Source organism: Odontesthes bonariensis, chromosome 7, assembly GCF_027942865.1.
Source record: "Odontesthes bonariensis isolate fOdoBon6 chromosome 7, fOdoBon6.hap1, whole genome shotgun sequence".
NCBI classification, from domain to species: Eukaryota; Metazoa; Chordata; class Actinopteri; order Atheriniformes; family Atherinopsidae; genus Odontesthes; species Odontesthes bonariensis.
Genome location: NC_134512.1, coordinates 12,118,883 through 12,144,177, shown reverse-complemented (window position 1 = coordinate 12,144,177; position 25,295 = coordinate 12,118,883). Strand labels below are relative to the sequence as shown.

At 40.0% G+C, this 25,295-nt stretch overlaps 1 protein-coding gene across 1 annotated transcript; it reads right to left on the bottom strand.

The window, feature by feature from the left end:
* On the bottom strand, nucleotides 1-23,475 carry LOC142383783 (SITS-binding protein). Its single transcript, XM_075469506.1, has 10 exons — nucleotides 22,494-23,475; nucleotides 21,090-21,261; nucleotides 10,715-10,922; nucleotides 10,429-10,579; nucleotides 7,620-7,817; nucleotides 6,915-7,183; nucleotides 6,632-6,768; nucleotides 5,239-5,360; nucleotides 2,841-3,020; nucleotides 1-2,685 (listed from the first exon to the last, which is right to left on the bottom strand). The coding sequence occupies exons 1-10, from the start codon at nucleotides 22,962-22,964 to the stop codon at nucleotides 2,512-2,514; spliced, it is 2,082 nt and encodes a 693-aa protein (XP_075325621.1). The 5' UTR covers nucleotides 22,965-23,475; the 3' UTR covers nucleotides 1-2,511.
* Nucleotides 23,476-25,295: the final 1,820 nt, after the last annotated feature.

Sequence of the window (25,295 nt, the reverse complement as noted above, 5' to 3'; positions counted from 1 at the left end):
TGAAGTAAGAAAATGTAAACTTTATTGCAACTTTGTTATTCTACGTTCTCTGATTTACAGAAGAGAAAAACATTTGTAATGGCACAGTCATCGTAATATTTTCATTGCTGATACTGCAATAATCCAGACACTCATCTTTGTCCAGAATTAAGAGTGGCATATCAATAAAGGCACGTGGGTCGTCGTAGATAGAGGGAAGGAAAAACATATCAAAGCTTTTTCCTGCAACATATATGTTAGCATCGCACAGCATTCCACAAAAGCATTATCATGGGAACTTGAAAAGCTCCTCAAACGAAGGGCTGCAGGAAATCACAGTTTGTCCGTCGTACATTCTGCTCTGTGAGAGATTAAGACGTCAGTGTGTTCACAACATGCTGTGTTGCACTAAGACATTTGGTGATGTGATAAGCTTCATTAGACCTGAGTGTTTGAGTTGATACAGTAAACGTATTAGGTCAGTTAATTTTTGGTTTCACTAAATAAGATATGAGAGTCTGTATCATCAATGGCAGCCAGTTAAGATTGTCTTACGAAGAACAAATCAGTCAAGAAAAACGCTGACAGAGAACACTGTGATCAACTAGCCATCTCTAAAGTGATGCATCATGGTGTAAAGATTCAATTTCTTCATGGGCAAATTTTAAATATAATCAAACAACACATCTTATTAGAGCATTAAGTCAGGGTTCAAACAATATCCTGTTATAACTAAACTACTGAACTGAAGAAACCAGGGGAAATTAGAGTGGACAATCAAAAGAATAGGTCAACACATGAGGGTGAAAAAACAAAGCGAGAGTCTGGTGGCTACTGAATCTCCTGCTGCCTGTCACAGAGAACTGGTTTCATATGCATTTTGACTGCAGCACCGGTTTCGCACTCGCTTCAAACCAATATTTTAGGTTCCAGTCTAACATGTCTTTCTCAGAAAGTCCAAAAGGTTGTTCATAAACAAGAATCAAACCAGCTTTTAGTTGGTAAAGAAAAAAATGAATATGTCTTTGAAATGACCACTTCTCTCATACTAAGGGCATTGCATTTAAATGTTTTGGTACATTTGGGGTAACAAGTTTATTTACTTATTTACCAACAATTCTATGAGCAAAGTGATAACCTATGACCAGCAATGCCGTTGCTTAACAATTCTGGTGTTTGATTTACTGTCTTATCAACCACCCTGGCAACTTATGTTGCCCCGTGAAACAAATTTAGCATCTTTATAAATCTATTTGGAACATCTACGAAGCTTTTGAAAAATGACTCAAAGACTAAGATGTAGACTATGTATTTTCCTTTGGACAGATTCATTGAATTTTTTTCATAATATGGCTGGGGCTCCAAAAGAGCAATGTAACTTACGTCCGCAGTTGTGATGGCTTAATCACCAGGCACGGGGCCCAGGAACAGCACTGATGGCTAATTGCAGCAGCTGTAGCATGCATTCAATTAGACAAACTTAATTTAAACATATTCAATCATAGCAGTACAATGTTTGGTTTGGATGAAACAAAGTAAGATTCAAATTTTAAATTTCCACCTCATAGTACTAATCTGAAATGGGGAAAAAAAAAATTGCTAACCAGATGGTTAGCTTGGCATTTACATGAGAAACTGAAGGAAGGTGAAACTGGTAAAATCTGATCTAAATTCATATATATGTGCAAAATTACAACTACAGTGGCTTGGCCTCAAGTTCCTCTTGTATACAGTACTAAGGGACAGTCAGATATGTCCCACAGAGTGGTACGTTTATTAACTGATTTTAACTATTGTAAGAATATATGCTGAGGGGTGATAGGTTGTTGTGTGGTGTAATGACTGTAAAGCAGTGAAAATCTGTGACTTGAGGTACATTCATAAAACTTGAGCCTCTCAGTTTGACAGGTTCAAGTAAAAGCCTTTCCAACGAGTGAGCGAGACATTTGGTACCACGGTGAGTTCGTCCCTGTTTGCAGCTTTCTGTGACCTAACTTCCTCCTGGTAAGCATTTCCCTCGATAAAAAACCCTTTCAAACTTCTTCCTTTGTTTTTCCATTTCTTCATTTGGTCTTCTTGAGAGATTCGGATTATTTTTAGCCAACAGTGAGCCAGCAGCAACTAAAAATTCAAATACTGTAGAAAGGCCGTATGTAAACACACAGATTTTTCCGGAACTATACACACACACACACAAAAAAGAAAAAAAAAGGAGAAAAAAAGCTGACTGGATCTGAAAAAAGTACAGAAAAAAAATCAGCGAAGAGGTAAAACTGATTAACATTTTTAAAAAAGGAAGAAAACAAAACAGTCACAAAGGAAACAAAATACAAACAGTTTTGAACTGTAAAGTGCAAGTATATAAAAAAAAAAACTTTCTACATGTCATCTCAAGTCAGAGCTTGAGAAAGGGTCAATGGTCTTTAGTGGAAAAGTGCAAGTTGGGAACAGCACAAGTATTTTTCTTTTAAAGAATTTGATTCAAAACAGTAACAGGTTAAGTCACGTGACTCAGTGGATGAGTCATATAACTCAGCTTCTTCGTAAGAAAACAGCCACCTCCTCCAGAGGAACAGGGTAGTCCTGCAGAAACGTCCCCCCATCAAACACCTGCCCGTTCCGGCTGTCCTGCCACTGGAAGCCCCCGTCAGGTAAATAAACATCCCTCTGAACTGCCCCCCTCTCCACTACTGGTGCTACCAAGACCTGAAAATACAAAATTGTTTAAACAAATTCACAGGTCATGTATTGTACACTTTACTCTAAAGACTGGGGACAGTTTGTTCACCATCAGAATGCAAAGTACATCAGATGCTGAAAATAGAAACCCAATCCCCTCCCATCAGAGCAGTTGAAGTCACCTGGTCTCCGATGAGGAACTGGTCATCAATGGTGAAAGTCAAGGGATCGCTGGGGCTGAGCCACCACAACGGCCGGTAGATGGGGTTTCCTATCATCTGCCACTCGTCTGCATACTTCTCTATCAGCGGTACCACATCTCTCTGGTGTTTGGCGATATAGGTCCGAGTTAAGTTTAGCACCTGTGGAAAGTTAACGAGGATTCCAGAAAAAACTAATCAGGGAAAAATGACCTACTTAAAAGGAATAAAGAGGGATGACTGTCTGCCTTTTTGTCAAGCTGTGTTTATATTGAGAACCACTTACCTCTTTTAATTACACTCACCCAAATGTATTTTCAAGATAGCTAAAGCAACGGAGAAAGTTGAAGTCCTTTTTAAAGTGAAATCATCTGTTACAAGGGTTTCAAGACAAGAATAATATTGACAATGAGGTCTGCGAGGGACATTTATGCCATTTCTTTACCCAGACTTGGAGATGGAACATAAGAGCAGCTTATTGTTGACTTAGTGGGTTTAACACTGTCCAAGTTTTTCTCCTGTCTCCCTCTAGCCGAACAACTTCAGCATTTCTGGAAGGGTCACATCCTCCTCAGTGTCCCGGGACAAAAACAAAACTTGACCGCGTCTATAAAAAATGTATTTTCATGAGTTGGGATTGAGAACATGAGCTTGAATCACAGCCCAGGTTTGAGTGGATCTTTCTCTAATTGAGAGGCCAGGCGTGTGTGTGGCTTTGAGGTTTTGCTGCTATTTGGATCCGGCGCACTCGTTGCTGTGACCTGCGCATGACTGACTAGAGTCTCATACATTCTGGACATAAAGGTGTACATTTCCAATACAGTAAGAGCTCATAAAAGAGTCATTAATCACGTGCAACGGAGCAGCCCTTTCTCCACTAAACATCGCCTCAGTCTCACTTGGTCTTACTTTAAAAGCTGAAGGCTATGCTGCACAACAAAATGGAAAAGTTGCTGCTGTCAAATGTCTGGCTGTCCAAAAGGCTTAAATTTATCTTTGTCATGCAACACAAGTCACTACCAGCACGTTTTCCTGCGTTTTTCTTCCTCTATGGGAAAAAAATCACAGTTGATCACTCCCTCTCTGTCACACTTGTCAATTACTCATAGAAATCTTAATTGCCACGATAGAGACTTTTTCCAAGACTTGTCCTCAAATTCATTATCATTCCAGCTGAAGTGGCCCTAAAGAGTGAGAGTGAGCCATAAATCTAGAATGGGGAGTGTAATTCAGAACAGATGGCCTCTAAACCACAGGTGAATGAGATGAGGAAAGGCGGGATGGGCTGGGGAGGAGGGGGAGAACCTCAAACCTCTCTAAAAACATAAACACTTTCAGGAATCTGAGTGCCGGCACTTCCTTGTCAAAAATATCAATATCTGTCACCAGAGATTGGACACCCTGATTTCCTGCTGCGCACAGTGAATATCTTATTCTCAATTTCCAGCAGAGAGGTAGGGGTAGTCCAGCCTCTCCTGCCAAGTTTGAGATTTGATAGATCAGGTCTCAGCAGTCCTAAAACTTCTCTGCAGAATCATTGGTGGGAACTTTACTGGAGTGACCCTCAAAACTGAGGCTGGGTCAATAAACTGCACCTCCAAAATCTTTTAAAAAAAAAGCAGTGCACAAGAAGGAAGCATGATCTCCCTCTCCCTTTTGGAACATCTAACTGGCAGCAGTCACACCTCACTTCACTTGATCTCTCTGCTATAAATCCTCACAAGTGAAAATCTCGTTAACAAGTCTGGAAAAGAATGTGAACCTACTATGTTGTTGCTTTTCGAATACCATGTAATGTGGATGACACAGCTGTGTAAAAAAAAAACTTTCAAACATCTTGATTTGCTTTTCCATTTCTTCATCTGGTCTTCTTGGGAGATTCAGATTATTTAAGCCAACAATGAGGCTTGCTTTGTTCCTCCTTGTGAAGAGAGCCAGCAGCAACTAAAAATTTAAAGACCATAGAAAGGCCGTATGTAAACACCTAGATTCCTCCGGAACTATATTCAGACACAAAAAGGAGAAAAAAAAATCTGAATGGATCCTAAACAAACAGTCTAGAAAAAAAAAACTCAGCCAAGAGGTAAAAGCTGTTAACATTTTTAAAAAAGGAAGAAACAAACTGGGGGTACAGTTGGGAACAGCACGAGTATATTTTTTAAGGATTTGATTCAAAAGAGTGAAAGGTTAAGGCAGGTGATTCAGTGAATGAGTCCTATAACTCAGCTTCTGACTCAGAAAACCGTATGCAGCTGGAAATCGAGGTGTCCTGTCTCTAGTGACTGATATTTTTGACAATGAGGTCTGTGACGTAACCCATCTCAGGTGGACGGTGCTCGGATCAGTTTGTAATCTGTCTAAAATGTATGGTTGTATGTACCTTGTCTTCTCCGCAGACCCAGGGTGGTGTGTGGAAGCTCATGACTGGGAGGAAGGCTGCGATCTCTAGCCAACGGATGAACAACTCCTCATCTGTGACCAGGTCTCCAGACAGAGAGCCTCCTGTAAGGAAAGAGACGGACGGAAACATCATATGTAAGAAAACAGATTGTGGAACTTGTGTAAACTGGAAGAAGAGAGTCTCTTTTTCTGCTGTTGTATAATACAGTGATAAGTTGAATGCGAGTCCATAAATAGCTCAACAAAATGTCTTCAATTTGGCCTGTTAGGCCTGCAAACAGAGGCAAGATGGGCCAACAAAACTGTGTTTATTCTCCAATTGACCGATGACTTAGATTTAATTAGATTGTGTTTACCTGGGCTTGAATTGAACAGGTGTCACAGCCACAGCTGCTACTCCAGGGCCTGCTTAATGACTCTTTTCTTTTCCTGGTTTTTCCTTCTACCAGCAGGAGGAGAGGATGCCACGCTGCCCTGACACACCAGTTTTCTATTGTTTGTTAATTATCTTCCCTCTATAAATATTTTCTTTGCCAGATTGTTTAGCATTAACAGTGTTATTCTGGTCTTCAGAGTTAAACGTCTTGTTTCATGTTTTTGGATTGTATTGGATTACGCCATACCTTTTGGACCCTTAAGTGTTTTATTTGGATTACATGTGCCTGAACGCACCTACGAGTTTGTTGCCTACCAACTTCAGTTGTCCTCAAATAAAGATACTTTTTGGAATACCATCAACTTCACCCGTTTCTGTGTCTCCACTCCGGGGTCCACGCTGCTCATCAGATCGTGACAACAGGATTGTTTTTAGTAAAGTGCATTGAGATTACTTCTGCACCTTACTGCGTATATATAAATAAAAGGCATGATTTGGATTATTAGGTTATTAGTAGTGTGATTGTTTGAAAATGAATGAAGCACAATGGTTCGGGCTTATAGTAATTTGTATTTTGGGACCCATGTGTTCTGAGCATACATCGATAAAAAGCATAAAATCAATTTATTCATCTGCAGATCTGTTACATCATGAATGGGTTTTATTAACTGAACAGTCTACAATGTTTCCCATTTGTCTATTCTGTCTGTGCCATTGACAGCTCCCTGTTTTCTCCACTTCAAAGTAAATAGTTTTCTCACAGACATCAGCTGTCTGCCTGGCTGTGAACCACCATCAGAGGAATTTGGAATATTACAAGAATACATCTGATTATTCTGCCAGAATGGTGAGTTCGGATGAGTTCTTTGTCTGTATATTTTGTGAATTTCAAACTAAAGCAACTAATAGCTAATTTACTTTTGTATATTTCAATGTATGGGCAAAATATCATCATGGTGTTGGAAGTGAAAAAGTGATACATAGGCTATTGTATTACCTACTGCATCAGGAATGAGGAAGTTGTATCCCAGCAGTGTGTGGTGCAGCAGGGAGGGAATGATGGCCCTCAGCCCCATCAAGCTCCAGTCAGACTGCAGGGGGGTCATCTTCACAAACAATGGCTTGTGGCTTGACCTGAGACACGAAATTAACATGTGCAATAAACATACTCGAAGAAGGAAAGCCAGCTCAAGGAGAAATGTCAAGATACAATGGAACTAATTTTGGGAAAATGATTGTTGATGCAACATGCTTAAATATTTGGTGCTTGAGAGTATTACCGTGTCCCTGCTGTCATGATGGTGGAGTCTCCGATCCAGGTGGCCAGGTCAGCTAGAAGTTCAATATACTTGTCACCACCCAGAGCCTGTGGTGGACGCAGGGCCTGCTCCTCGAACAGATTCCTCTCGCCCCCCTCTAGCATGATGTACTCCATCCCCAAATGAGTCTGCAGGGAGCCCACCCTGTCCAGAAACCAGCTCACTGCTCCTGGGTTTGTGAGGTTCAGCTTAACACAGAACTTTCCACGCCACTGACTCATCACAGGGATCTGAATGGGAGCACAGGGGCAAGTGGATGCTGTTTTATTTGATGCTGCAATCGCTTTCTCTGTGGAGGATTAGGTGATTATTAACTACTGTGTCTCTGCTGTTGCTGTGATATACATTTTGGATTAGACCATATTCAGTGTTCTGCTTTTTATCAAACATAAGTCTGCAAAGCAGTTTCAAAGTCTCAGCTGGAAAGTAGATCTGTTCTCTTTACAGCAGAATATAGTGTCCTAGTTGGTTCTTTGCTATGGAGGACTTCACATACTGCTAAATATGCTCTCTAGGAATGGTTCACAGTTTTGGAAAGCAGCTATGTGTCCCAACAGCAACTAAACTTAACAAACAGACCCTGCAGGTGGAAGACTTCATATGTGTTGTACTGTAAACTGGACTAATTATTTTACAGGGTGATGGTTTGCGCCTCTCAGGTCTCACCAGCTGTCCCTGCGGGGCTGAGGGGAGACTGAGCCAGAAGGCCTCGGTGCCATCAACGAGTGAGGTGTGGAACTGTATGGTGTCCACACCCAGGAAAGGGGACAGGGTGATGGAAATGTTAAGAAGCTTGACAAGTGGGAGGTCCCTGGTCAGTCTCTTGGACATCCCCCTTTTCCTGCTATTGAGGTAGTCATGGTCCTACAAAAAGGCAAATGGATACAGAATTATACATAGACTTATACAAGGAATGTGGGCACTTTGCTTTGAAAACTTGCATCTTTGAATATATTACTTGTGCCAGAACCATTTGACGTGCGTTATAATCCTTCAAACACAGACTTAAGGTTATGTAACTGTAACAAAATCTCTTAAGAATATAAAGACTGACATTAGGAGGTGAAACAGCTGTGGGTAGAAAGCACGGATTAGCACATACTGTGTAATTTCTTTTTTCCTGATCTTTGTTGCTGTGCGTTTTATTACTAGGACAAAAAAGAGAAACACTCGAAAAAAAACAAAGACTTGATTCTGCTATTTTCTAATTAGTTTCAAAAGGGTACTTTACCCAAAATAAGTTCAGAAAAATTGCAAACCAACTCTAATTGGCCACAGCCAATTCCAACTTAATATAGTTAAACTGCAGTGAAAGAGAGGATCATTGTTGCCTGTCACATTTCTGTGGAGCCTTACGCTTCATGGACAACTTCAGTCGTGTATGTTTCAATGCAGGGCTGTATGCTTGACTTGTTCTTTATATCACGGACCGAGGGGAATGGGGCGATATAGCGCAAACAAAACTGGCGCTTTATCTTTGATGTACCAGAAAACATGTGATTCAAGGAAACTCCTGTCCACTAAAATGAATCCATCTACTGATATGTGTTGCTCCTCCCATTTTGTCTCCCCTTTCTTTGTCCTTTTACACCTCGTTGACTGAAAACGGGAACATACTGTTACTATTGTGCTTGTACGGTCTATAAAACACAATGGTCAGATTATGAGAGACTTCCCAGCCTTCCTTACTGTTGCAGGCTGCTGGTCAGATTACAGTGTTGAGGTGGTGTCAGGATCACCTGCTTGAGTTAGTCTTGGCTGACATCCCTTCAAATCTCAACACAAACAATTTCTTGCCATCCTACAGTTACCACACTCAGAGCAACCTGAGATCTATTACTTGAGGCTCTGTTTATTTTCTCTCAATGGTATTTGTTTTGTAATGGAACATCACCAGGTACTGAAAATGATCCACTTGACTATGGACTATGGTCTAGTTCCCACTCAGTTCAGAATAATGTCAAAAGGACTTGACTAATGTGAATCAATAATAGAAAGGACTGATATTACAAACAATAACAAAACATCACACTCTTTTGCATTACAATACACTTCTGTAGACATAATTATAGCAATATAACTTTTGATTAGTTGAAATCATAAGATAAACATGACATTTCTTATCCATGAGCAATAAGACTTCATTCAGAAGTGTTATGCGTGTGTATTTGGAACTCAGACTTTTGACATAAATACCATAAGCCATTAGTTGCCTACAATGTTACGTTTCAGTGAAAATGTTCTCCTTCCTCCATTCCCTGACTGTCTCCGGCACTCTGGAGATACGCTTAAGAAAGCTCATTCAGCTCTAACCTGGGCCAATTTTGTGCCCCTTATACTTTCCCCAACTTTAACCTACTTTTCATGATCAACAGTTAAATTTACAAGACCAGCTTGAGACTGGGGGTCATTCTCAGCAGTCTCAACTTCAATTGCCAATATGTTGTTCTTGAGTTCTGCATCTTTGTGGTGAATAGCTGGAGAACCATCAGCTATATTCCAATGACTTTAAGTAGAAGCCAATACTTTAGATACTATTCAGAGCAGATACCTAAATTGCCAGTTTAAATTCATGGTCTTGAACAATGCGTACTGGTTAAAAATTTTTGATGACTTTTTGTGACTTGCCAGAGAATGTCACCATGTCACATGATGTTATAATCTTAATTAATAACTTATATAATAATAGTAATTAGGCACCTGCAGTCAGGGTATGTTAGATGTTTCAGTTGCTCTCCACCAACTGGACTGGCTGGGAACCACCTCTGTGACAACACAGCTCCGCCTTGAGTAGCTGAACGTTTCACTGACACACAAGATACATTATATTCTATAGTTATTTCTCCCTATCAGAATTCTTCAGATTTCTTTTTCTGGCAGCTCATTTTCTATATACATCGAGCACCAAATATTTTAATTATTTTAATTTTCAGAAAGAAAGTTGTTTAAACAGCTTACTTCAAAAGACACTGTGGTGTAACTGGAAAAGAAAAGTGTTTTTGAATGACTTTCTTTTCACCCCCTGGCAATGAAGAAGAAAATGATAAAAATAAATAAAAAAAAGGAAAATGTGGTTCCAGCCGGTATTCCTGTGAGATCAGGAACTGAAGACTGGACTCATTTTTTACAATTCACCACTTGCATCACCTGCCGTTCTAATTGGCCAAAGATGCAGCTGTAAGCAGCTAAAGGTGCACACTGCAACACATCTGTTAGGTGAACGCAGAGGAAATGTTAAAAAAAAGCTAATGAAGCTCAATCCAAACAGCTGATGATTTGAAAATCTATTTAGGTAAATATGTCTTGTGTCTTTTGCTCTCCAGATGTTTTTATGTATTCAGTCAAAGCCAGGTAATACTGATCAGAACAGCCCCCAGAGCAGGCTTATTTGTTCAACTGACACTAAAAATGAATCTGGACTTTAAAGACTAGAAGAAGAAGCAGTACAGTACAGCAGACAGTGTACAGCACGTACCATATCAGAGAGGAGGGTGGTGGAATGTTCATTGAGGCAGATGACTCCCTCCCCCAGCTGGTGTCTCTTCAGACGATTTGAGAAGGTTCTCAGCTCCCTCTCTACCTTCGGCCCTGAATCTACATTAGCGAGCAGCTTCCAGAATGGCATCCTGTAGGGAGCAGAGATGTTTGTGACTCACTAAATACACAAAAATTTCTCGTACTCTTCTTCCACTGTTTGACTTACCAATATTATGACAGCGAGAAAAAAAGAATATTCAAATTTGCATCTAAACTGAACTCACCACAGCGCTTTCATGTTTGGCAGCTCCCGGTTGTGCTCGGAGAGCTGTTGCACTGCTTCCTGGTGAGCAGCTTTCACATTGTGGGCCACACACACAGTGTACTGCAGAGGGAGACGCTCCATACTAGGCAGTGACTGCAGGCAGAACTGCTGTCTGCTGTCCACCCCGAGCTGTAGGGGGATATCAGGAGATACAAGCACAGCAACACCTGCATGCAAGGAAGCAGACAAGAGAGACAGGATATCGGTTTAATGCATCATCCTTGTCAGGAATAAATAAATCATTAGATAGGGAACAATAAAATCATGGTGTAGGCAGCAAACTGAAGCTTGATCTTGGAGACATAGTTAGTATTTAAGTTCCAACAGTTATACAGTCAGCCTTAAAGTAGAGGTAGTGCAAGTAACACGGTCCATCACAGATTCCACTTTTATGACATAGTGCATGAGTGTTACTGAGACCAGTATGAGTGAGACGGATGGCGTGTTGTGGGAGATAGAGAGTGGGCTGTGTCAGCTGACATTGCTCCACTCAGATGGAAGAAAAACACTCCCGAGAATGAAATATAGAAGTAGGTGGAAGGATGAGTTTCTCGTGGGACTGCTGGCAAATTGTCACACTGCACTGGCAAAGTGTCACACTGCACACCGATGATAGAAGAGTCGGGAAGCCTGGATAGTCCTGTTGGGTTTAAAAATCCACCTGGTTTATTTTGTACATTTTTTTTTAGTGGTTTCTGAATTCTGAAAAACAAGATCCGACTGTTCTCTTTCTATTACAGGAAACAAATAAGACTACTGGTCATCAAATGAGTCGGCTTAAACCTAAAACCCTCCAGCTGGGATTGGTCCTTCTGTTCTTTCCTAGGCATGTAAAGCTTTAGCAAAGTGAAATTACAAGATTATGCATAGCAGAAAATTATGTCCACAGATGTAGCCGCTCTGCAAGGAATGCCTCGTCCCTCTCAGGTTACCCTTACCCTCACCCCTTCTCCCCCAACCTGACTCCCATCTTCTCCCTCCCAGATTTAACTATCTCCTCTTCCTTTCCACTCTGCATGGCTATGTGTCAGCCCCATCGGATGCCAGCAAAATCCAGGCTGGTATCGATCCTGGCCATTAACCCAGACTCTGACCTAAGACCTCGGCTTCTGTTTCTGCACAAGCAGCTCAAAGTACCCAAACTGGGGATTTGAGATTGGTAGCTAATCTATGAACTGATTAGACAGTCTGAGAAGCTGGCGAGAGCTTGGCTCAATAAGGCCACCCTCTCTTGTTTCAATAAACTTACTGTTCTCGTGCGAACAAGGACCAGGAGCATGCAGATTAATTATGCACCAGTTTATAATCAGATTAATAGTTTCAGAGATCAGTATTAAAGTACTGCATAAAGCCAGTGAAGAGTCTTCAACCACGTGGTAATTCTCACGTGTTTGCAATTGATAATGTCAAAGAGATACTGGTAACACCTCAGCTGCTTCTCACAAGGTATTAGGTCACCAACCTATTGCATCTTACAGATTCATATATGGCAGATAAATGTAGATTTTTAATCAAATTTTTATATATACATATATATTTATATATATATATATATATATATATATATATATATATATATATATATATATATATATATATATGTATCATATCATGCGTATTCCAGACATATACTAACAAATAAAAGACGCAATTGTAAATCTCTTAGTTAATCTTTAATAAAGCAAGAGAAGAGTATTTCAAAACTGTGTGTATCTTAAGTGTACAGTGGAGACGAAAGTGGGTCAGAGGAGAAAATGTTACAGCTTTATGGAAGGATGGAATTGAAACACAGGCAGTGGAAATAGAAGCAACGAGAGTACACCAGACACCAAGCAGCCTCGTACAAAGATGTGCAGATACAGCAAGCTGCGTACAGTTTGTTTTACCAAAAGTGCACACAGGATGGAAAGAGGAGTTTAAGTTTGCAGGCATGACTTCTGAAGTCATATTTATTTTTTATGGGTGATGAAACAGCAGAGCCTCAAAGAAATGTGATGGTCAAAAAAACACAGTCCAAAACTGTTGATCCAAATATTCCATCAGTGACAGAACATGAAGATTTTAAATCTAAGCAACTAAACTTGAATTGTGTGTTTATACATTTTCACTTATTTTACCAGGATACTTTTTTTTTCTGTCTAAGCAGGATTATATAAGCCCTGTGCTCTATAAGACACAAACATTGCATTTGTGGATGTGTATACCAGATGAGAGCAGGGAGTGGGTTGTTTCAAGAAACTGACGCAGGTTTGAGGCCTTGAGTTACAGCCAAGGTGGGATGCCGGGAGGAAACGAATGGGGCGACCCTATTTTTAGAACAATTTCTTAAAAATTCCAAGCTTCCCATAAAACGTTTTCCACTAGCTCTCAAAAGTAAAATTATATGTCCGACCGAAAATATCCTCTCACCTTCAAAGCAGCAGCAAATGTAAAGATGAATGAAGTTTAATCGGCAGATTTGAATGATTTGACACACTCATTCCTCAATTTTACAGTTGTTGAGCGAATGCACAAATCAAATAACCTTCACACACATGTGAACATGCACGCATTTTCTCACACGCTCACACTCTGTTTCTTTACTGGGAAACTACAGAAACAAAAACAGGGCAAGACTTATAGGACCATAAAGGTGCTGCACTTCCTTTTACTCAGTCTGAGGTGAGTGTTTGGAGGAGGCGGCGGAGGTGACCCCGTGCACCTTCTTGTGGGTCAGGAGGGTTTTACTGTGGCGTCTAAACCCTCGGAGAGCGGCTGGTCTGAGGGAAAATTCTGCCTGTTGCTGTGGACCAGATGGGCTGCGCTCCTTTACCTGTCATATTCATACTGTTATTTACGACAACCGTGCATGCGTACAGACCTGACGGGTTATAAAATTGTGCATTGAAACGATCACTGTGTGGGAGTGTGTGTGTGTGTTCAGGCATGTATTTCCTTAACAATGGAAATTTAGTTTCTGTGCCCAACCTCAAGAAATTGATGGCCACAAAACTGGGATCTTGCCATGGTAGTAAATTTCCAAATCCCGCTTATTGAAAAAAATAATGAAGTACTTTCTCTGCTCTACTCCTCTCATCACTCAGCTTTATTGTTCTAACTGTGAGACACTGTGTTCTGTGCAAACATCACTATTAACAGATTTAAGAGGAAGATTACAGATATAAATACTCTATAAATGATGTAAAATACATTTTTTTTGTTTACTAAATCACATTCTTTTACATGAGCTGGAGAAATAAGCACCCACGTTCATTTATATTTGTGGACTGAACTGATCAAAGCGATTCCTGATCTTTTGCAAAAGTGACCTGACCAACCTCACATCACATGCTTATTGATGAGGATGTGATTGAGCTTATACACACTATAACCACACAAAAGGACAGGAGCTGTTTCATAAGTGCTCCATTTAAAAAGTCAGACTTGTTCAATGCCCTTGATAGAAATAATGGGTGGTCGGCTGGAAAATTTTGCGGGGTGATTTTCGCACAGTAGCTCTCTCACACAAGAGATGACAGCCTCCTTTGGACAAAGCCTCTGCTGGCCGAGTGAGTAATTCTTCAAGTGTTTCAGATCTAACTTGTTCCTGAGTGTCGAGGTTTCAGTGCAGCTGCCTGGAGACCTTGTGGTGACCTATTGAGCAAGTAACACACGTGACTGTTTCTGAGCAGCTTGTTTTCTGTCAACAAGGAGATCTTTTCGACTCCTTGATCTTGAGTTGGTATAAACAGTGTGAAAATAAGGAAGAAACACTTGACCAAAGCTTTTCAGAAAAGTAATCTAAAAAAAAAACACATTTCAAAACCAAACTGTGAAATACCTACGTTGTTGTTGGACACACTCTGACACCAAGGTGAAACCGGCAGAATCTGACACCGAGTTGAAAAACGTGATTTTTCCAACTGGGTTGACATTGCAAAGGCATTTATTTAACCCAAACCATGACCTTTACTTAAACCTAATTAAGTCGTTTGGTGCCTGTAAGTCTAATAATAAAATGAAATCTAGGGGTACTATGCAACAACTGAAAACAAAACTAAACAGCAACAGAGTATGAAACTAAGTAAAACAAACAAACAGAAACAAAAATATGAGCAGCTATGAAAAAAAAAGAAAACCATCACCACAATCCTCCAATCTTTTAAAAACTATAGCAGACAGTCACATGAGGTGGGAAACAGTTGGTTGCTTTCCCTCCATCCTGCGTGATTGCTTTCCACGAAACACTACGACAGAAATGTGTTTTCACCTTTCTCTTCCCTTACTTGTCATCATGAAGGTCTGCTGTATCAACTAAAGCTGATCTGAAAAAAAAATTGGAAAATCTATTGTGGTTTCATGAGTTTTATCTGTATCTCTCAGTTGTGCTTGGCTGCTCTCCACTGATATAACCAACGACAAATGAGCAGCAGTCAAGCATCATCCCACATGGAAACACTGAGTCAGAGAGGGAAACGAAGAAAAGGAATTGAAGATAAAAGGGGAGAACAGGAGGAAAAAAGGCTAAAATTAAATACGGCAAGAGAGGTTATGTGCTGCATACACACTACAAACACTTATGTGTGCATGTGTTGGAGGTGGTTAAAATATTTTAAGGCACTGTGGTCAATTTAAATGATTCTCTCAGAAATTCTATCTGATTCATCTTCTGATCTATCTTCTGTGACACATGGGAAAAGTGGCTACAAGAAAGCAGAGCTTAGCTCAACATGGTGATTGTAATGTCAATGATAAAAAAACAAAAAAAAAACTAAAGCAATCACACCATCACTTATCATAAACAAAACAAACTATTTTAGGCCCTTTAGTGTAATAAGGGTTAATGCTCATATCAGAATAATGATGGAACAGAAAATCTGTTAAAGGTCAGGAGAGCAAATGTGTTGCACACTGTGTGTAGATGCAGGTTATTGTTATCCATAATCTAACACAAGTATTCAAATGAATAAATCATATCTGTGTTTCTGTGGGTAAATTAAAGACACGTGAATAAATGGTTACTTTTTTAAACAAATATCTCATTTCTGATTTAATCAATAACTTTGACTTTTAACTATTTTCTTCTATACCCTGCTCTCTATTCACTGCTCTATTTCTACTTTACTCTATCGTGGCGCAATGATCTGACACCAGTATTGACATTTTGTTGTTATGTGGTCCATGAATAACTACAAGACTGTGTATTGTCTAATAGCTCAAAATTAAATCACTGAAAATTAATTATGCACTTCAGGTTTTAGAAGTTTTAAGAAAAACCTTATTCAGCTTTGAAAACTTCCACAGCTGAGATTCTTTTCATACTTTTCCAGTCGCACAGACCTATGTTCATGCAGACCACCGTGCAGTGATTTTAGATATCTAAAAGCGGAACTTAGCTTAAACTGAAGCTGGATATATGTTGCTGTACATGTACCAATGCAGACATTTGTTTTAATACATCAAAGATGAATAATTTGAATAGAAAAAAACAAATATACTGATAGAAATGGATGTAATTTGTTGAGAGCCTCAAAAGAGAGAAATGTATATGTTTGCAGTTATTATGGCCACATGCATGCTAACTTATATTTGTAGGTGAATTAAACAGTGCAAAATTGTAAGCTCAGGAACCCCAACTCAAATCAGATTTGCAGAAAAAGCTTCAGGGCACAAAAGAGTCAGTTATTATGTTTTCATTGCATGATTTAGCTAGAGCAACATCTAATCTGTTCTTCGTAGCTTAGCTGCTTTTGTATGGATAAAGACAGCTGGGACTGTGACAAGTTCCTCCAGTTGGCAACATTCTCAAATGTCACTCTGCTGCACGCCTGCATATATTCTGTCTCCTGTCTTCCTGCTTTAATTCTACCTCGCCTCTTACTTTGTCATCTTTTTGGTCTCTCTTCTAGATTTTGTTCACCTGCGCAGCTCGTTGCCTTTAACTTGCCTTATTGCTCTAAGATTCAGTCTGTCTGCCTTACTCTTTAACCATCCCCAGAGGTCGTCTGAGGTTAGCAATGTCAGTCACACCCCAACAGTTCCCACCACACATTTATAATGTGCTCCTCTGACTAACTAGAGTCAGTGAAGACAGGTCACATGCAAACACATCATGTGTGCAACAGTCAAGGGGTTCAAACAGCTGCCCTAATATTACATTAAAACGGCAGTATGTTTGTTCCCACAAGGCAGATTCAGAAAGAGAGGCAGCATCATAGCTACGCTGAAGGATTTGAGTTACAGTGGAGGTTTTTCAGTACATAAATCAATAACAACATTGAAAGAGAGCGAGAGAAAGAGAGAGAGAACCAAACAGCGTGGAGTGCTTGAAATTTGGGTTAAATCAAAATGCAGTAAAATTTGGTTTGTTAAAGTCGTATATCAAACCATGGTTTAGTGTGGAAACAGCACTGAATAACCTCAACTGACTGAAAACCCCCGTCACTGTTTTCTGTGCAGTTGTACTTGATAAAAACAAACACACATATAAGCAACTCAAAATGTTACAATATATTTCACTAAGTATAACTAAAAGATTTCTTTTGGATGTGGTCTTTATTTTGCATTCTGTACATGATTTTACTGGTACGTTCAAAAAGATTTGCTTGATGTGCGTAAAAATAAAAGCCTTTTCATGAACCAAAACCGGAACAAATTGATAATACAATTAAGCCTTCACATGACTGCATGCACTTACATAATGATCGTGTACTATTCATTATGAATAGTTTTCTCTCCCTCGGCTATTAAATTCAACAAATAAGACAGTTATGACTGCACCAACGGAATATTAGGATGATGATGCATTTATCTTCCAGAATCCAGGTGTATAACACGCTTTTCTTTCCTTACAGAGTGAAATCATTTACATAGTTGTTCGGTATTTCATTAAAAGTTTCATGGAAACAAGTCAGCTTGATCAGCACAAGAGCACAGACTGCTGTGTGGTTGCTTTGGAGGAATCCTGGCAATGCTCTTTGTATCAGCGTATTAGTCAAGGTAACTTACCCGATCTAATGTTCGGCAGTCTTAAAACTAAAGCAGAGGTGTATAATTGGACTGATGCTCTCTCTTGATGTTCAAATCGGAGGTAGAACAACTTGTGAGTGACGTGACGCAAAGTACATGTTTACTTAGCATTTACAGTTGTTGAATCACTGTAGAGGGTCTCAGTTTAGTACACAATCTGATCGTAATAATCATTAAAGGATCTGATTAATCTTATCTGACATTAAGTATTAAAATGTTTTTAAGATAACCAACTTATAAGAAGCAAGCGTATCATAAGAGATGGAAAATTATTCTCCCAGGGACCAAATATTCCCATTATGCAAATCAAATAGCCAAACAAAGACATCCTTGAACTTCTATGCAAAATACCGGGATAAATATATATTTAATGCCCAAACAGACATTGTTGCCATTGCTAAGCATCAGTTTGCTATGTATCCCATGTGTCTGTTACTTGGCAACTTTTAAACATTTACTCTCATTGGGACGTCACCTTATCTATATGTTTTTTTTTGTGTGTGTGTGTGTGTGCAAAGCTCTCCAGAAAAACAAAAGGGTAACAAGGTCCTCATACTTCCTCTCCTCTCACAAGGTGGAAAAGGGATTTAAAGGGGAGCTCCGGGGCATTTGAAGCGCATTTCCATTGCTAGAGGTTGTCAAATACTGATAGTAGGACACAGACAGGTGCAAATCTGCGCTCCCTGTGTGGAGATTGCGCTGTTCGCGCAGCCTGTCATGCTAACCAAATACGTGGTGGCTTGGGGCAAGAGCTAAACCTTCCACGTAAAACAACAACTTGCACACTGCAGAAACGTCACACCACTTTATAAACCATCCGACAATAAAGTCACAAGCCTTACCATCAAAACCATATGCATGGTTCTCACATTACTGGCATGGGGACGTTACAAAACAACTTTATAAACAGCATGTAACTCACCGGTTAGTTGTACGCTCGCGCATGTGAAAGCCCAAAAGAGTCAATGGACGATACTCCCATATACAAAACAATTATCTTCTCTAGAAAAACTGCGTTCAAGTATTTAAAACATTACAACAATACATGCCCAGTAATATTGTTGTAATGTTTTAAATACTTGAACGCAGTTTTTCTAGAGAAGATAATTGCTTTGTATATGGGAGTATCGTCCATTGACTCTTTTGGGCTTTCACATGCGCGAGCGTACAACTAACCGGTGAGTTACATGCTGTTTATAAAGTTGTTTTGTAACGTCCCCATGCCAGTAATGTGAGAACCATGCATATGGTTTTGATGGTAAGGCTTGTGACTTTATTGTCGGATGGTTTATAAAGTGGTGTGACGTTTCTGCAGTGTGCAAGTTGTTGTTTTACGTGGAAGGTTTAGCTCTTGCCCCTTAGCCACCACGTATTAGCCTCGCATGACAGGCTGAGCGAACAGCGCGATCTCCACACAGGGAGCGCAGATTTGCACCTGTCTGTGTCCTACTATCAGTATTTGACAACCTCTAGCAATGGAAATGCGCTTCAAATGCCCCGGAGTTCCCCTTTAAGTCATGTGACTCTCTTGTTAAGCTCACCACTCTTATGTAACATACCAAAATGCGAATGACTGCATTTGTACGGGCATGTGTGCATTTGTTTCTGTCAGTAGGTGTATGAACGCGTGTGAGGCTGTTAACAATCGGTGAAGTCATAATAAATTAATGTTCTTCCATTGTGGATGGTAAGATTTTCATTTTGCCCCTTTGCTTCACACACTGATAGGCTAATACCTTCAATTCATTCCTGAACAATGAGTGTTGAAACAAAAATTGTAAGGAAATTTAGATTTTTCAGCCAGTGACGTATTAATAAGCCGTCTGTAAACTCAGCGATTTACAAATTTAATTTAAACTTTTCATCTAATTAAATCTGACCAATTTTCTTGTTTTTCTTGTTTTTATTACTGTTCTTTTTTGTTTCATATATTTCACTAACACATTTAGCATGTTTGCCAGTGTGTTGCATCACCTATTCTTTTAACAACACTTATTAATTAAGTGTTTGAGAACCGAGGAAACCACTTGTTAGCTCTGATAGTGAGATGTTTCTCCATACCTAACTGATATAGGATTTCAGCTCCTCAACAGTTCAGGGTCTCTCTCTTATTTCTTGTTTCATAATCCATCAAATGTTTTCAGGGGGTGTACACCGCAGGCTCTTTAGCACCTGGACTCTCTTATTACAGAAGCATAATGGTGTTAACATGTGCACCGTGTGGTCTGATATTGTTTTGTTAAAATAAGGAAGGCCTCGCCTGAAAAAGATGAGATGCTAGCATTTGAGCTGCGCACTAATAGCAAGTTGGATAGCTTCTTTTTATACACAAGGACGCGACATCCATGATTTCCAAAAAAGAGAGCAGGAGAGTTTCCATTTCACCTCAGTCTATCCGAGGGAAAGTGAGCTTGGGCTCAGAGAGGGTGGTGGCATTTCTGGATCTTGTTTTTTTTCTGGATTTTGTGGCGTTTTTGTAATGAACTGTGTTTACTGACGACGTTTTTTAGAAGTGCACCTGAGTCCATGCAGGGAATTCCACAACAGAGCTAGGTCCCTTTTTTTAAAATGAAGGAATTTTTTTATTTATGTGACAGCGTCGTCACAATATAAATATATAAAGTATGCTATCAGCTGCTAGAATACTAATAATCTCATTATAACAGTAATTAAGAAGAAAGAACAATGACTGATTGATTTGAGCAGCAGCTGAGACGCAAAAAACACAAGATTAAGACAACTTGAGAGTCCAAAGTTCCTGGGCATAATGCTGTACTCTATTGTATAAATACATGTACACAAACACTGTACTCGTTCTTCGTCAGTCACATTAACCATTCACATCCGCTAGCAGTTCCAGCCTTCCCACTTTGCCCCCAGGATAAAATCTAACACCCCAAAAATAACCTGTTGAGTTATACCAGTCATCAGAGCACTCCTCCAACCCATCTTTTTATAGAGACAAAAGGCAATTATGCCAGTATCACTAAGAGTTCATTTAAGATGCTAAAGGTGGTCTGGTCTCCTTTGTAGTTTAATCTATAAATGAATAAACTGACATGCCGCAGACAGTATAATGTTACACTATGGGTCTGTCTGGGTATATTGGCTACTCTGCCAATATTTCCAGACAGTTATGTAGATGCTGCTTCTGGAGACATTTTTTTCTTTCAAAGTTTAGAAACAGACAACACTTACATGAGGGGTTGAGGGGGTAAGAAAACACAACAATGCGCCATATTAGATGAGAAAATGTCTCTCTTTTTGTGTGTGCAGAGAAGACTTGTGAGCCACAAGTAATACAAATATTCAGTCCCATCACTTACCCGATGAACCCAAGAAGTAGCGCTCCAGGGCAGAGCCAAACCCAGAGGGAGTGTCCTTCAGATCGCTGACGATGAAGGGCTGCATTGTGGCATTTTGATCGTTAATAGGCCAGGTCTGACCCCGGACACTGGCGCCGCCATACCAAGACACGTTGGTCATGGAGAAGCAGTCCTGAAAGACAAATACATACATACAGTGAAACACAAAAGTAAAAGAAAGGAACAAGAAGACACGTAGGAGGGAACAGTGTCAGATAACAATAACATGCATGGGAGAGTTGGAGAGAAGACTTAGCTGGACGGAGGAAGCATGAAAAATGAGATTCACCAAAAAAAAGTTCTGTGGTTGAATTGCAAATTACAGGAGTCACGGATTACTTTGGAGTTGAGGATGGTAAAACAATTCATTTCAAAGTTTCCTTTTCTTTCTTTTTTTTTTTACATACTCCAACATCTTAATGACCAAAGACATTTTAGTTAATCAGACAACCAGATACTTTAGTGCATTTAAATTAAGCCTTTAAATGAATATAAATTTCACTGAAAAATTAAGTATGAGCCATACTTAATTCAAACGATGGGTGAATGCAATGTACATTTTTTATTGAAGGTAACTGTAAATGTAAAAAATAAAATGCTGTGTTATGCTGGTACGTGAGACTGTCTAAGAAAGTGTGGCACGCACTAGGGATTGGATGACAAGAGAGTTTTCTAAGAGAAATCCATCCCCTCCAACATCCCCCCACCCCTTGAAATCTGCAAACTAGAAGCTCATTGATTTAATGTCAGCAAATCTGGGCTCTCCTGCCAACTGGTCAGCTGAGAGGTTCTGTGCAGGATTTTGTAAATTAGGACAACGACGACGACTTGGGGATGGAAAGATTTGCTGGGAACAGTCGCGCCACATGACAGGGAGTTATGGCGAGGAATGTTTCAGTGGGAACAGATTAACCTCCCCAAACAAATAGCAGATTTTATAATAACTCAATTTATTCAATTAATTTATAGGGCAACATAAATCATGGTATCCCGAGAAAATGTGCGTTTAAAGCGACTTCTGGGGAGGATAATTTCACACGTCCTATATCTCCTTCCAATAGTCTATTAAAAATTTGAATCAACAGGTGGGGGATGAAATTAAGCAGCTCAAACTTGGGTCGATCACCAGTATGAAATACATCTTGTGTAAGATTTAAAGGAGGGAAATGATATAACGTCTCCATCTTTTGCGAGGCAGGGGCCCTTTAGTCACGTGTTTCAAACAAGATCAGCCATAGTTGCGCGTTAACACTGCAAACAGATAAGTCCAAATGCTTTTCAAAACTACTTTTTTTTTTGTCATAATGCATTTTGGACTCACTGGTATTTTTCTGTCACTTGACTGGCTCTTGAGTGTGCACCTACCTTCAGCTCCACATGACAGTGCACCGGCGCCCAAGTCATACTGTAGCACTCCGTCTCCGTATCCTCATTCACTTCCAGCGAGATCTTTACCTCGGCCACAGAGTCCCACGTGTAGCAGAACTCAGTCTTATTAAGCCAGCACAAGTTCCTCACGAAGGGAACCTCTATGTCGGGGTTCCCCACGTTCCCTACGTCTATCTCCACGTAGGTCTTGTCCTCCGCCAGAGTCTGTATGACGAGCGAGTGGGTTCTTCTCTCCCAGATCAGTCCGCTAAAAGTCCCCCTGAGGATCCAGTTTTTGTTGGGCTGATCCACCACTTGCCAGTATATGATCCCAATAGTCATTACAAAGAAGACAGCGACCCCCAGACACGCTATAGCTCCTTTCCAGGTCTCGTTCATCTCCTTCAATCCCGTGTCCCATGTTACCTCTGGGATGGGGCTAGGGTTTCTATTTCGAGCGTGGGGCATGTTGTTTTTGAGATCAACAAAGAATCAAACAAGAAAAATGCTGCAGAAATCTCTGTGCGACAAAAATCTCTCTTGCCTCATCATGTACTGGTGTTGTCAGTGAGGCTACAGTGAAAGCCAGACTACTCTTTATCTTTACACCGTTTACTCTCCTGCTTTTTTGTGCGCAACTGTGCCAACAACAGAGACCTGTCATGTGAAGAAAGCTGTGAGAAAAAATAAATCCCAGCGAAGAAATGATAAAGTGCGGACGAATAGTTGACTTACCACATACTGCTGCTGTTTTAAAAGAGTTGGATTTGTAAATTGGATTAGCTGCAGTGAGCTCATGAACAGCCCAGAGCCGGGTTTGGCAGCAATGCCTACGAATAGCTCCTAAGACGCTCTCTTGCTTGCCCTGCACTTTCTGACGTAACGCCGGGTTGTTTCTTCGGGGGAACGGTAGAGAGAGGGAAATGGGGGATCAAGAGGGTTTGACAAAGTCTTGGAGATGCCCGCCGGTATGAGGAGGCCAGAAGGGAGGCCTGGAAGGGAGGGAACCCCCCCATGCATGCGTGCAAGCAGATTCTCCCTGCGCTCTCCGTGCGTAAAAATTGTGCGGAGTTGTCATCTGGTGGTTTTGTAGATAGTAAGGGGCGTCAGTTAGACATGGCAAAACGATGCTGCATCATTTGATGGTTAATGTTTAAACTGTGGGGGAAAAAATAATTCATATTAAAATCTGCATAAATCTTTGTGCTATGCGCGATTGTTTTTATTGGGTACAGGTGACGTTATTACAAGGAAACTTATTAATTAAATTGACCAGAGATTTAAAATGCATTTTTAGTTTTAGATTATTATTCCACTTGTCAGATCCATGTGTGGCATAAAGTAAGGGTAAATATGTTTTGACGATTTGCTTTGACGGTTATCTTCAGTAAAGTGAGTTAAGCTGAAGCTCTCAATTAATTTAACTTTGTCCTGATCTATTTAAAATGTAATTGCAAACTCTTCGGGAAAGAAAATCCAGGACTCTAAATGTTAGTCTTTGTGTTACTCCGTTGACAATTACACCAAGACCACACAAGACCACCACATTTAATTAAAGAATCCAAACACAGAAACCTTCACGACTTTAAAACTGAATCCAGTCTAGAGTTTTTAGGAACTTGCTATATTTTGGTTTACCCACCATGGATTCTGAAAAAAAATCAATAACATGAAATTATTTAAAAACCCACATCATAAAGATGTGAAAAGCTAAGTTATTGAGATAAATAAGCACTGCAGTGGAGCCACAATCACAGGAGGTGATGTTCTGATGTCATTAGGGTTTGTTCTTATAATGAATCCAGTGATCATTAAACAATCCAAAATAGCCCTTTGCATGCAGACAGAGCTTGTTATTTCAAGTCTTCATAGACTTTAATTGATTGATTTTGCAGCAAAAAAATTGCATGCAGAAAAAAGGTACCATACTGATGTGTGTGGTTGGTTCAGAGTGTGTTGTGGCATAATATATCATAGATTGTGTGATGTTTAATGTCCTGTGTGAATCACGGGGTGTGCAGAAGACATCTGAGGGCAAGAATGGTGTTTATGAGTGGCTCAAGGGTAACGGGTGATGGTGTGATTTGTCGAAGGTGGCATTTAGACTGTCAACATCTATTGTGTCTGGAGTTATAATGTCAACATAGTACTACAGGTTCACTCATAATGCCCACAGTTAACTCGTGCCCTGAGTTAATGCACAGGGCAAAACAGTGTTTTTATTAATGCACATGCATTAACTCAAGAATAAAAAAACCCTCACACTTTATTCCAGCTTTCTGACATCTAGACTGAACATAACTCATGTCGATGCATTCCAATTCGGTGTCACTATCTATTTATTTCAACACAGTTGTTACTGTAACATGGTCACGGCTCTACTGGTATCCAACAGCAACTTTATTAGACCCAAAAATAAGATAAGAGGAATCATGTCTTTAACAATGTTAAGTTTGTAGGCTGTGGTCCTCATATGATGCACCAGATACCTTAAGAGTGTCAGTTGCCCCTGTTCCGTTTAATGCATTTCAGCCCCCCCAATTCATCACATAGCTCTGGCAGAGGCAGAGATACTGGATAAGGCTGTGGGAACCTGAGTGAAAACTATACTTGATCACATTAATCCATCTGTGGTCAGTTTAGATAAATCTCAGGAAATCTGGGTGAAACTCGGACAATTTAGTGCCAGTATTTCAAGACACAATATTCTTCATAAGAAACAACAGTGTTTTTATCTGCACCAACTTGTTTAAGCATGAGACAAAGGAGCTCCACAGTCAGTGTGTCCGTTGCCATGTG

What these genes read in the sequence shown, in the direction of transcription:
- LOC142383783 (XM_075469506.1), bottom strand. Translation starts at nt 22,964, where the DNA reads ATGCCCCACGCTCGAAATAGAAACCCTAGCCCCATCCCAGAGGTAACA. An exon ending in CTACTTCTTGGGTTCATCGG is followed by an intron (nt 10,923 to 21,089) that starts GTAAGTGATGGG and finishes CCTTGCATGCAG; the next exon opens with GTGTTGCTGTGCTTGTATCT. An exon ending in AGTTCCTCATCGGAGACCAG is followed by an intron (nt 2,686 to 2,840) that starts GTGACTTCAACT and finishes TTGTATTTTCAG; the next exon opens with GTCTTGGTAGCACCAGTAGT.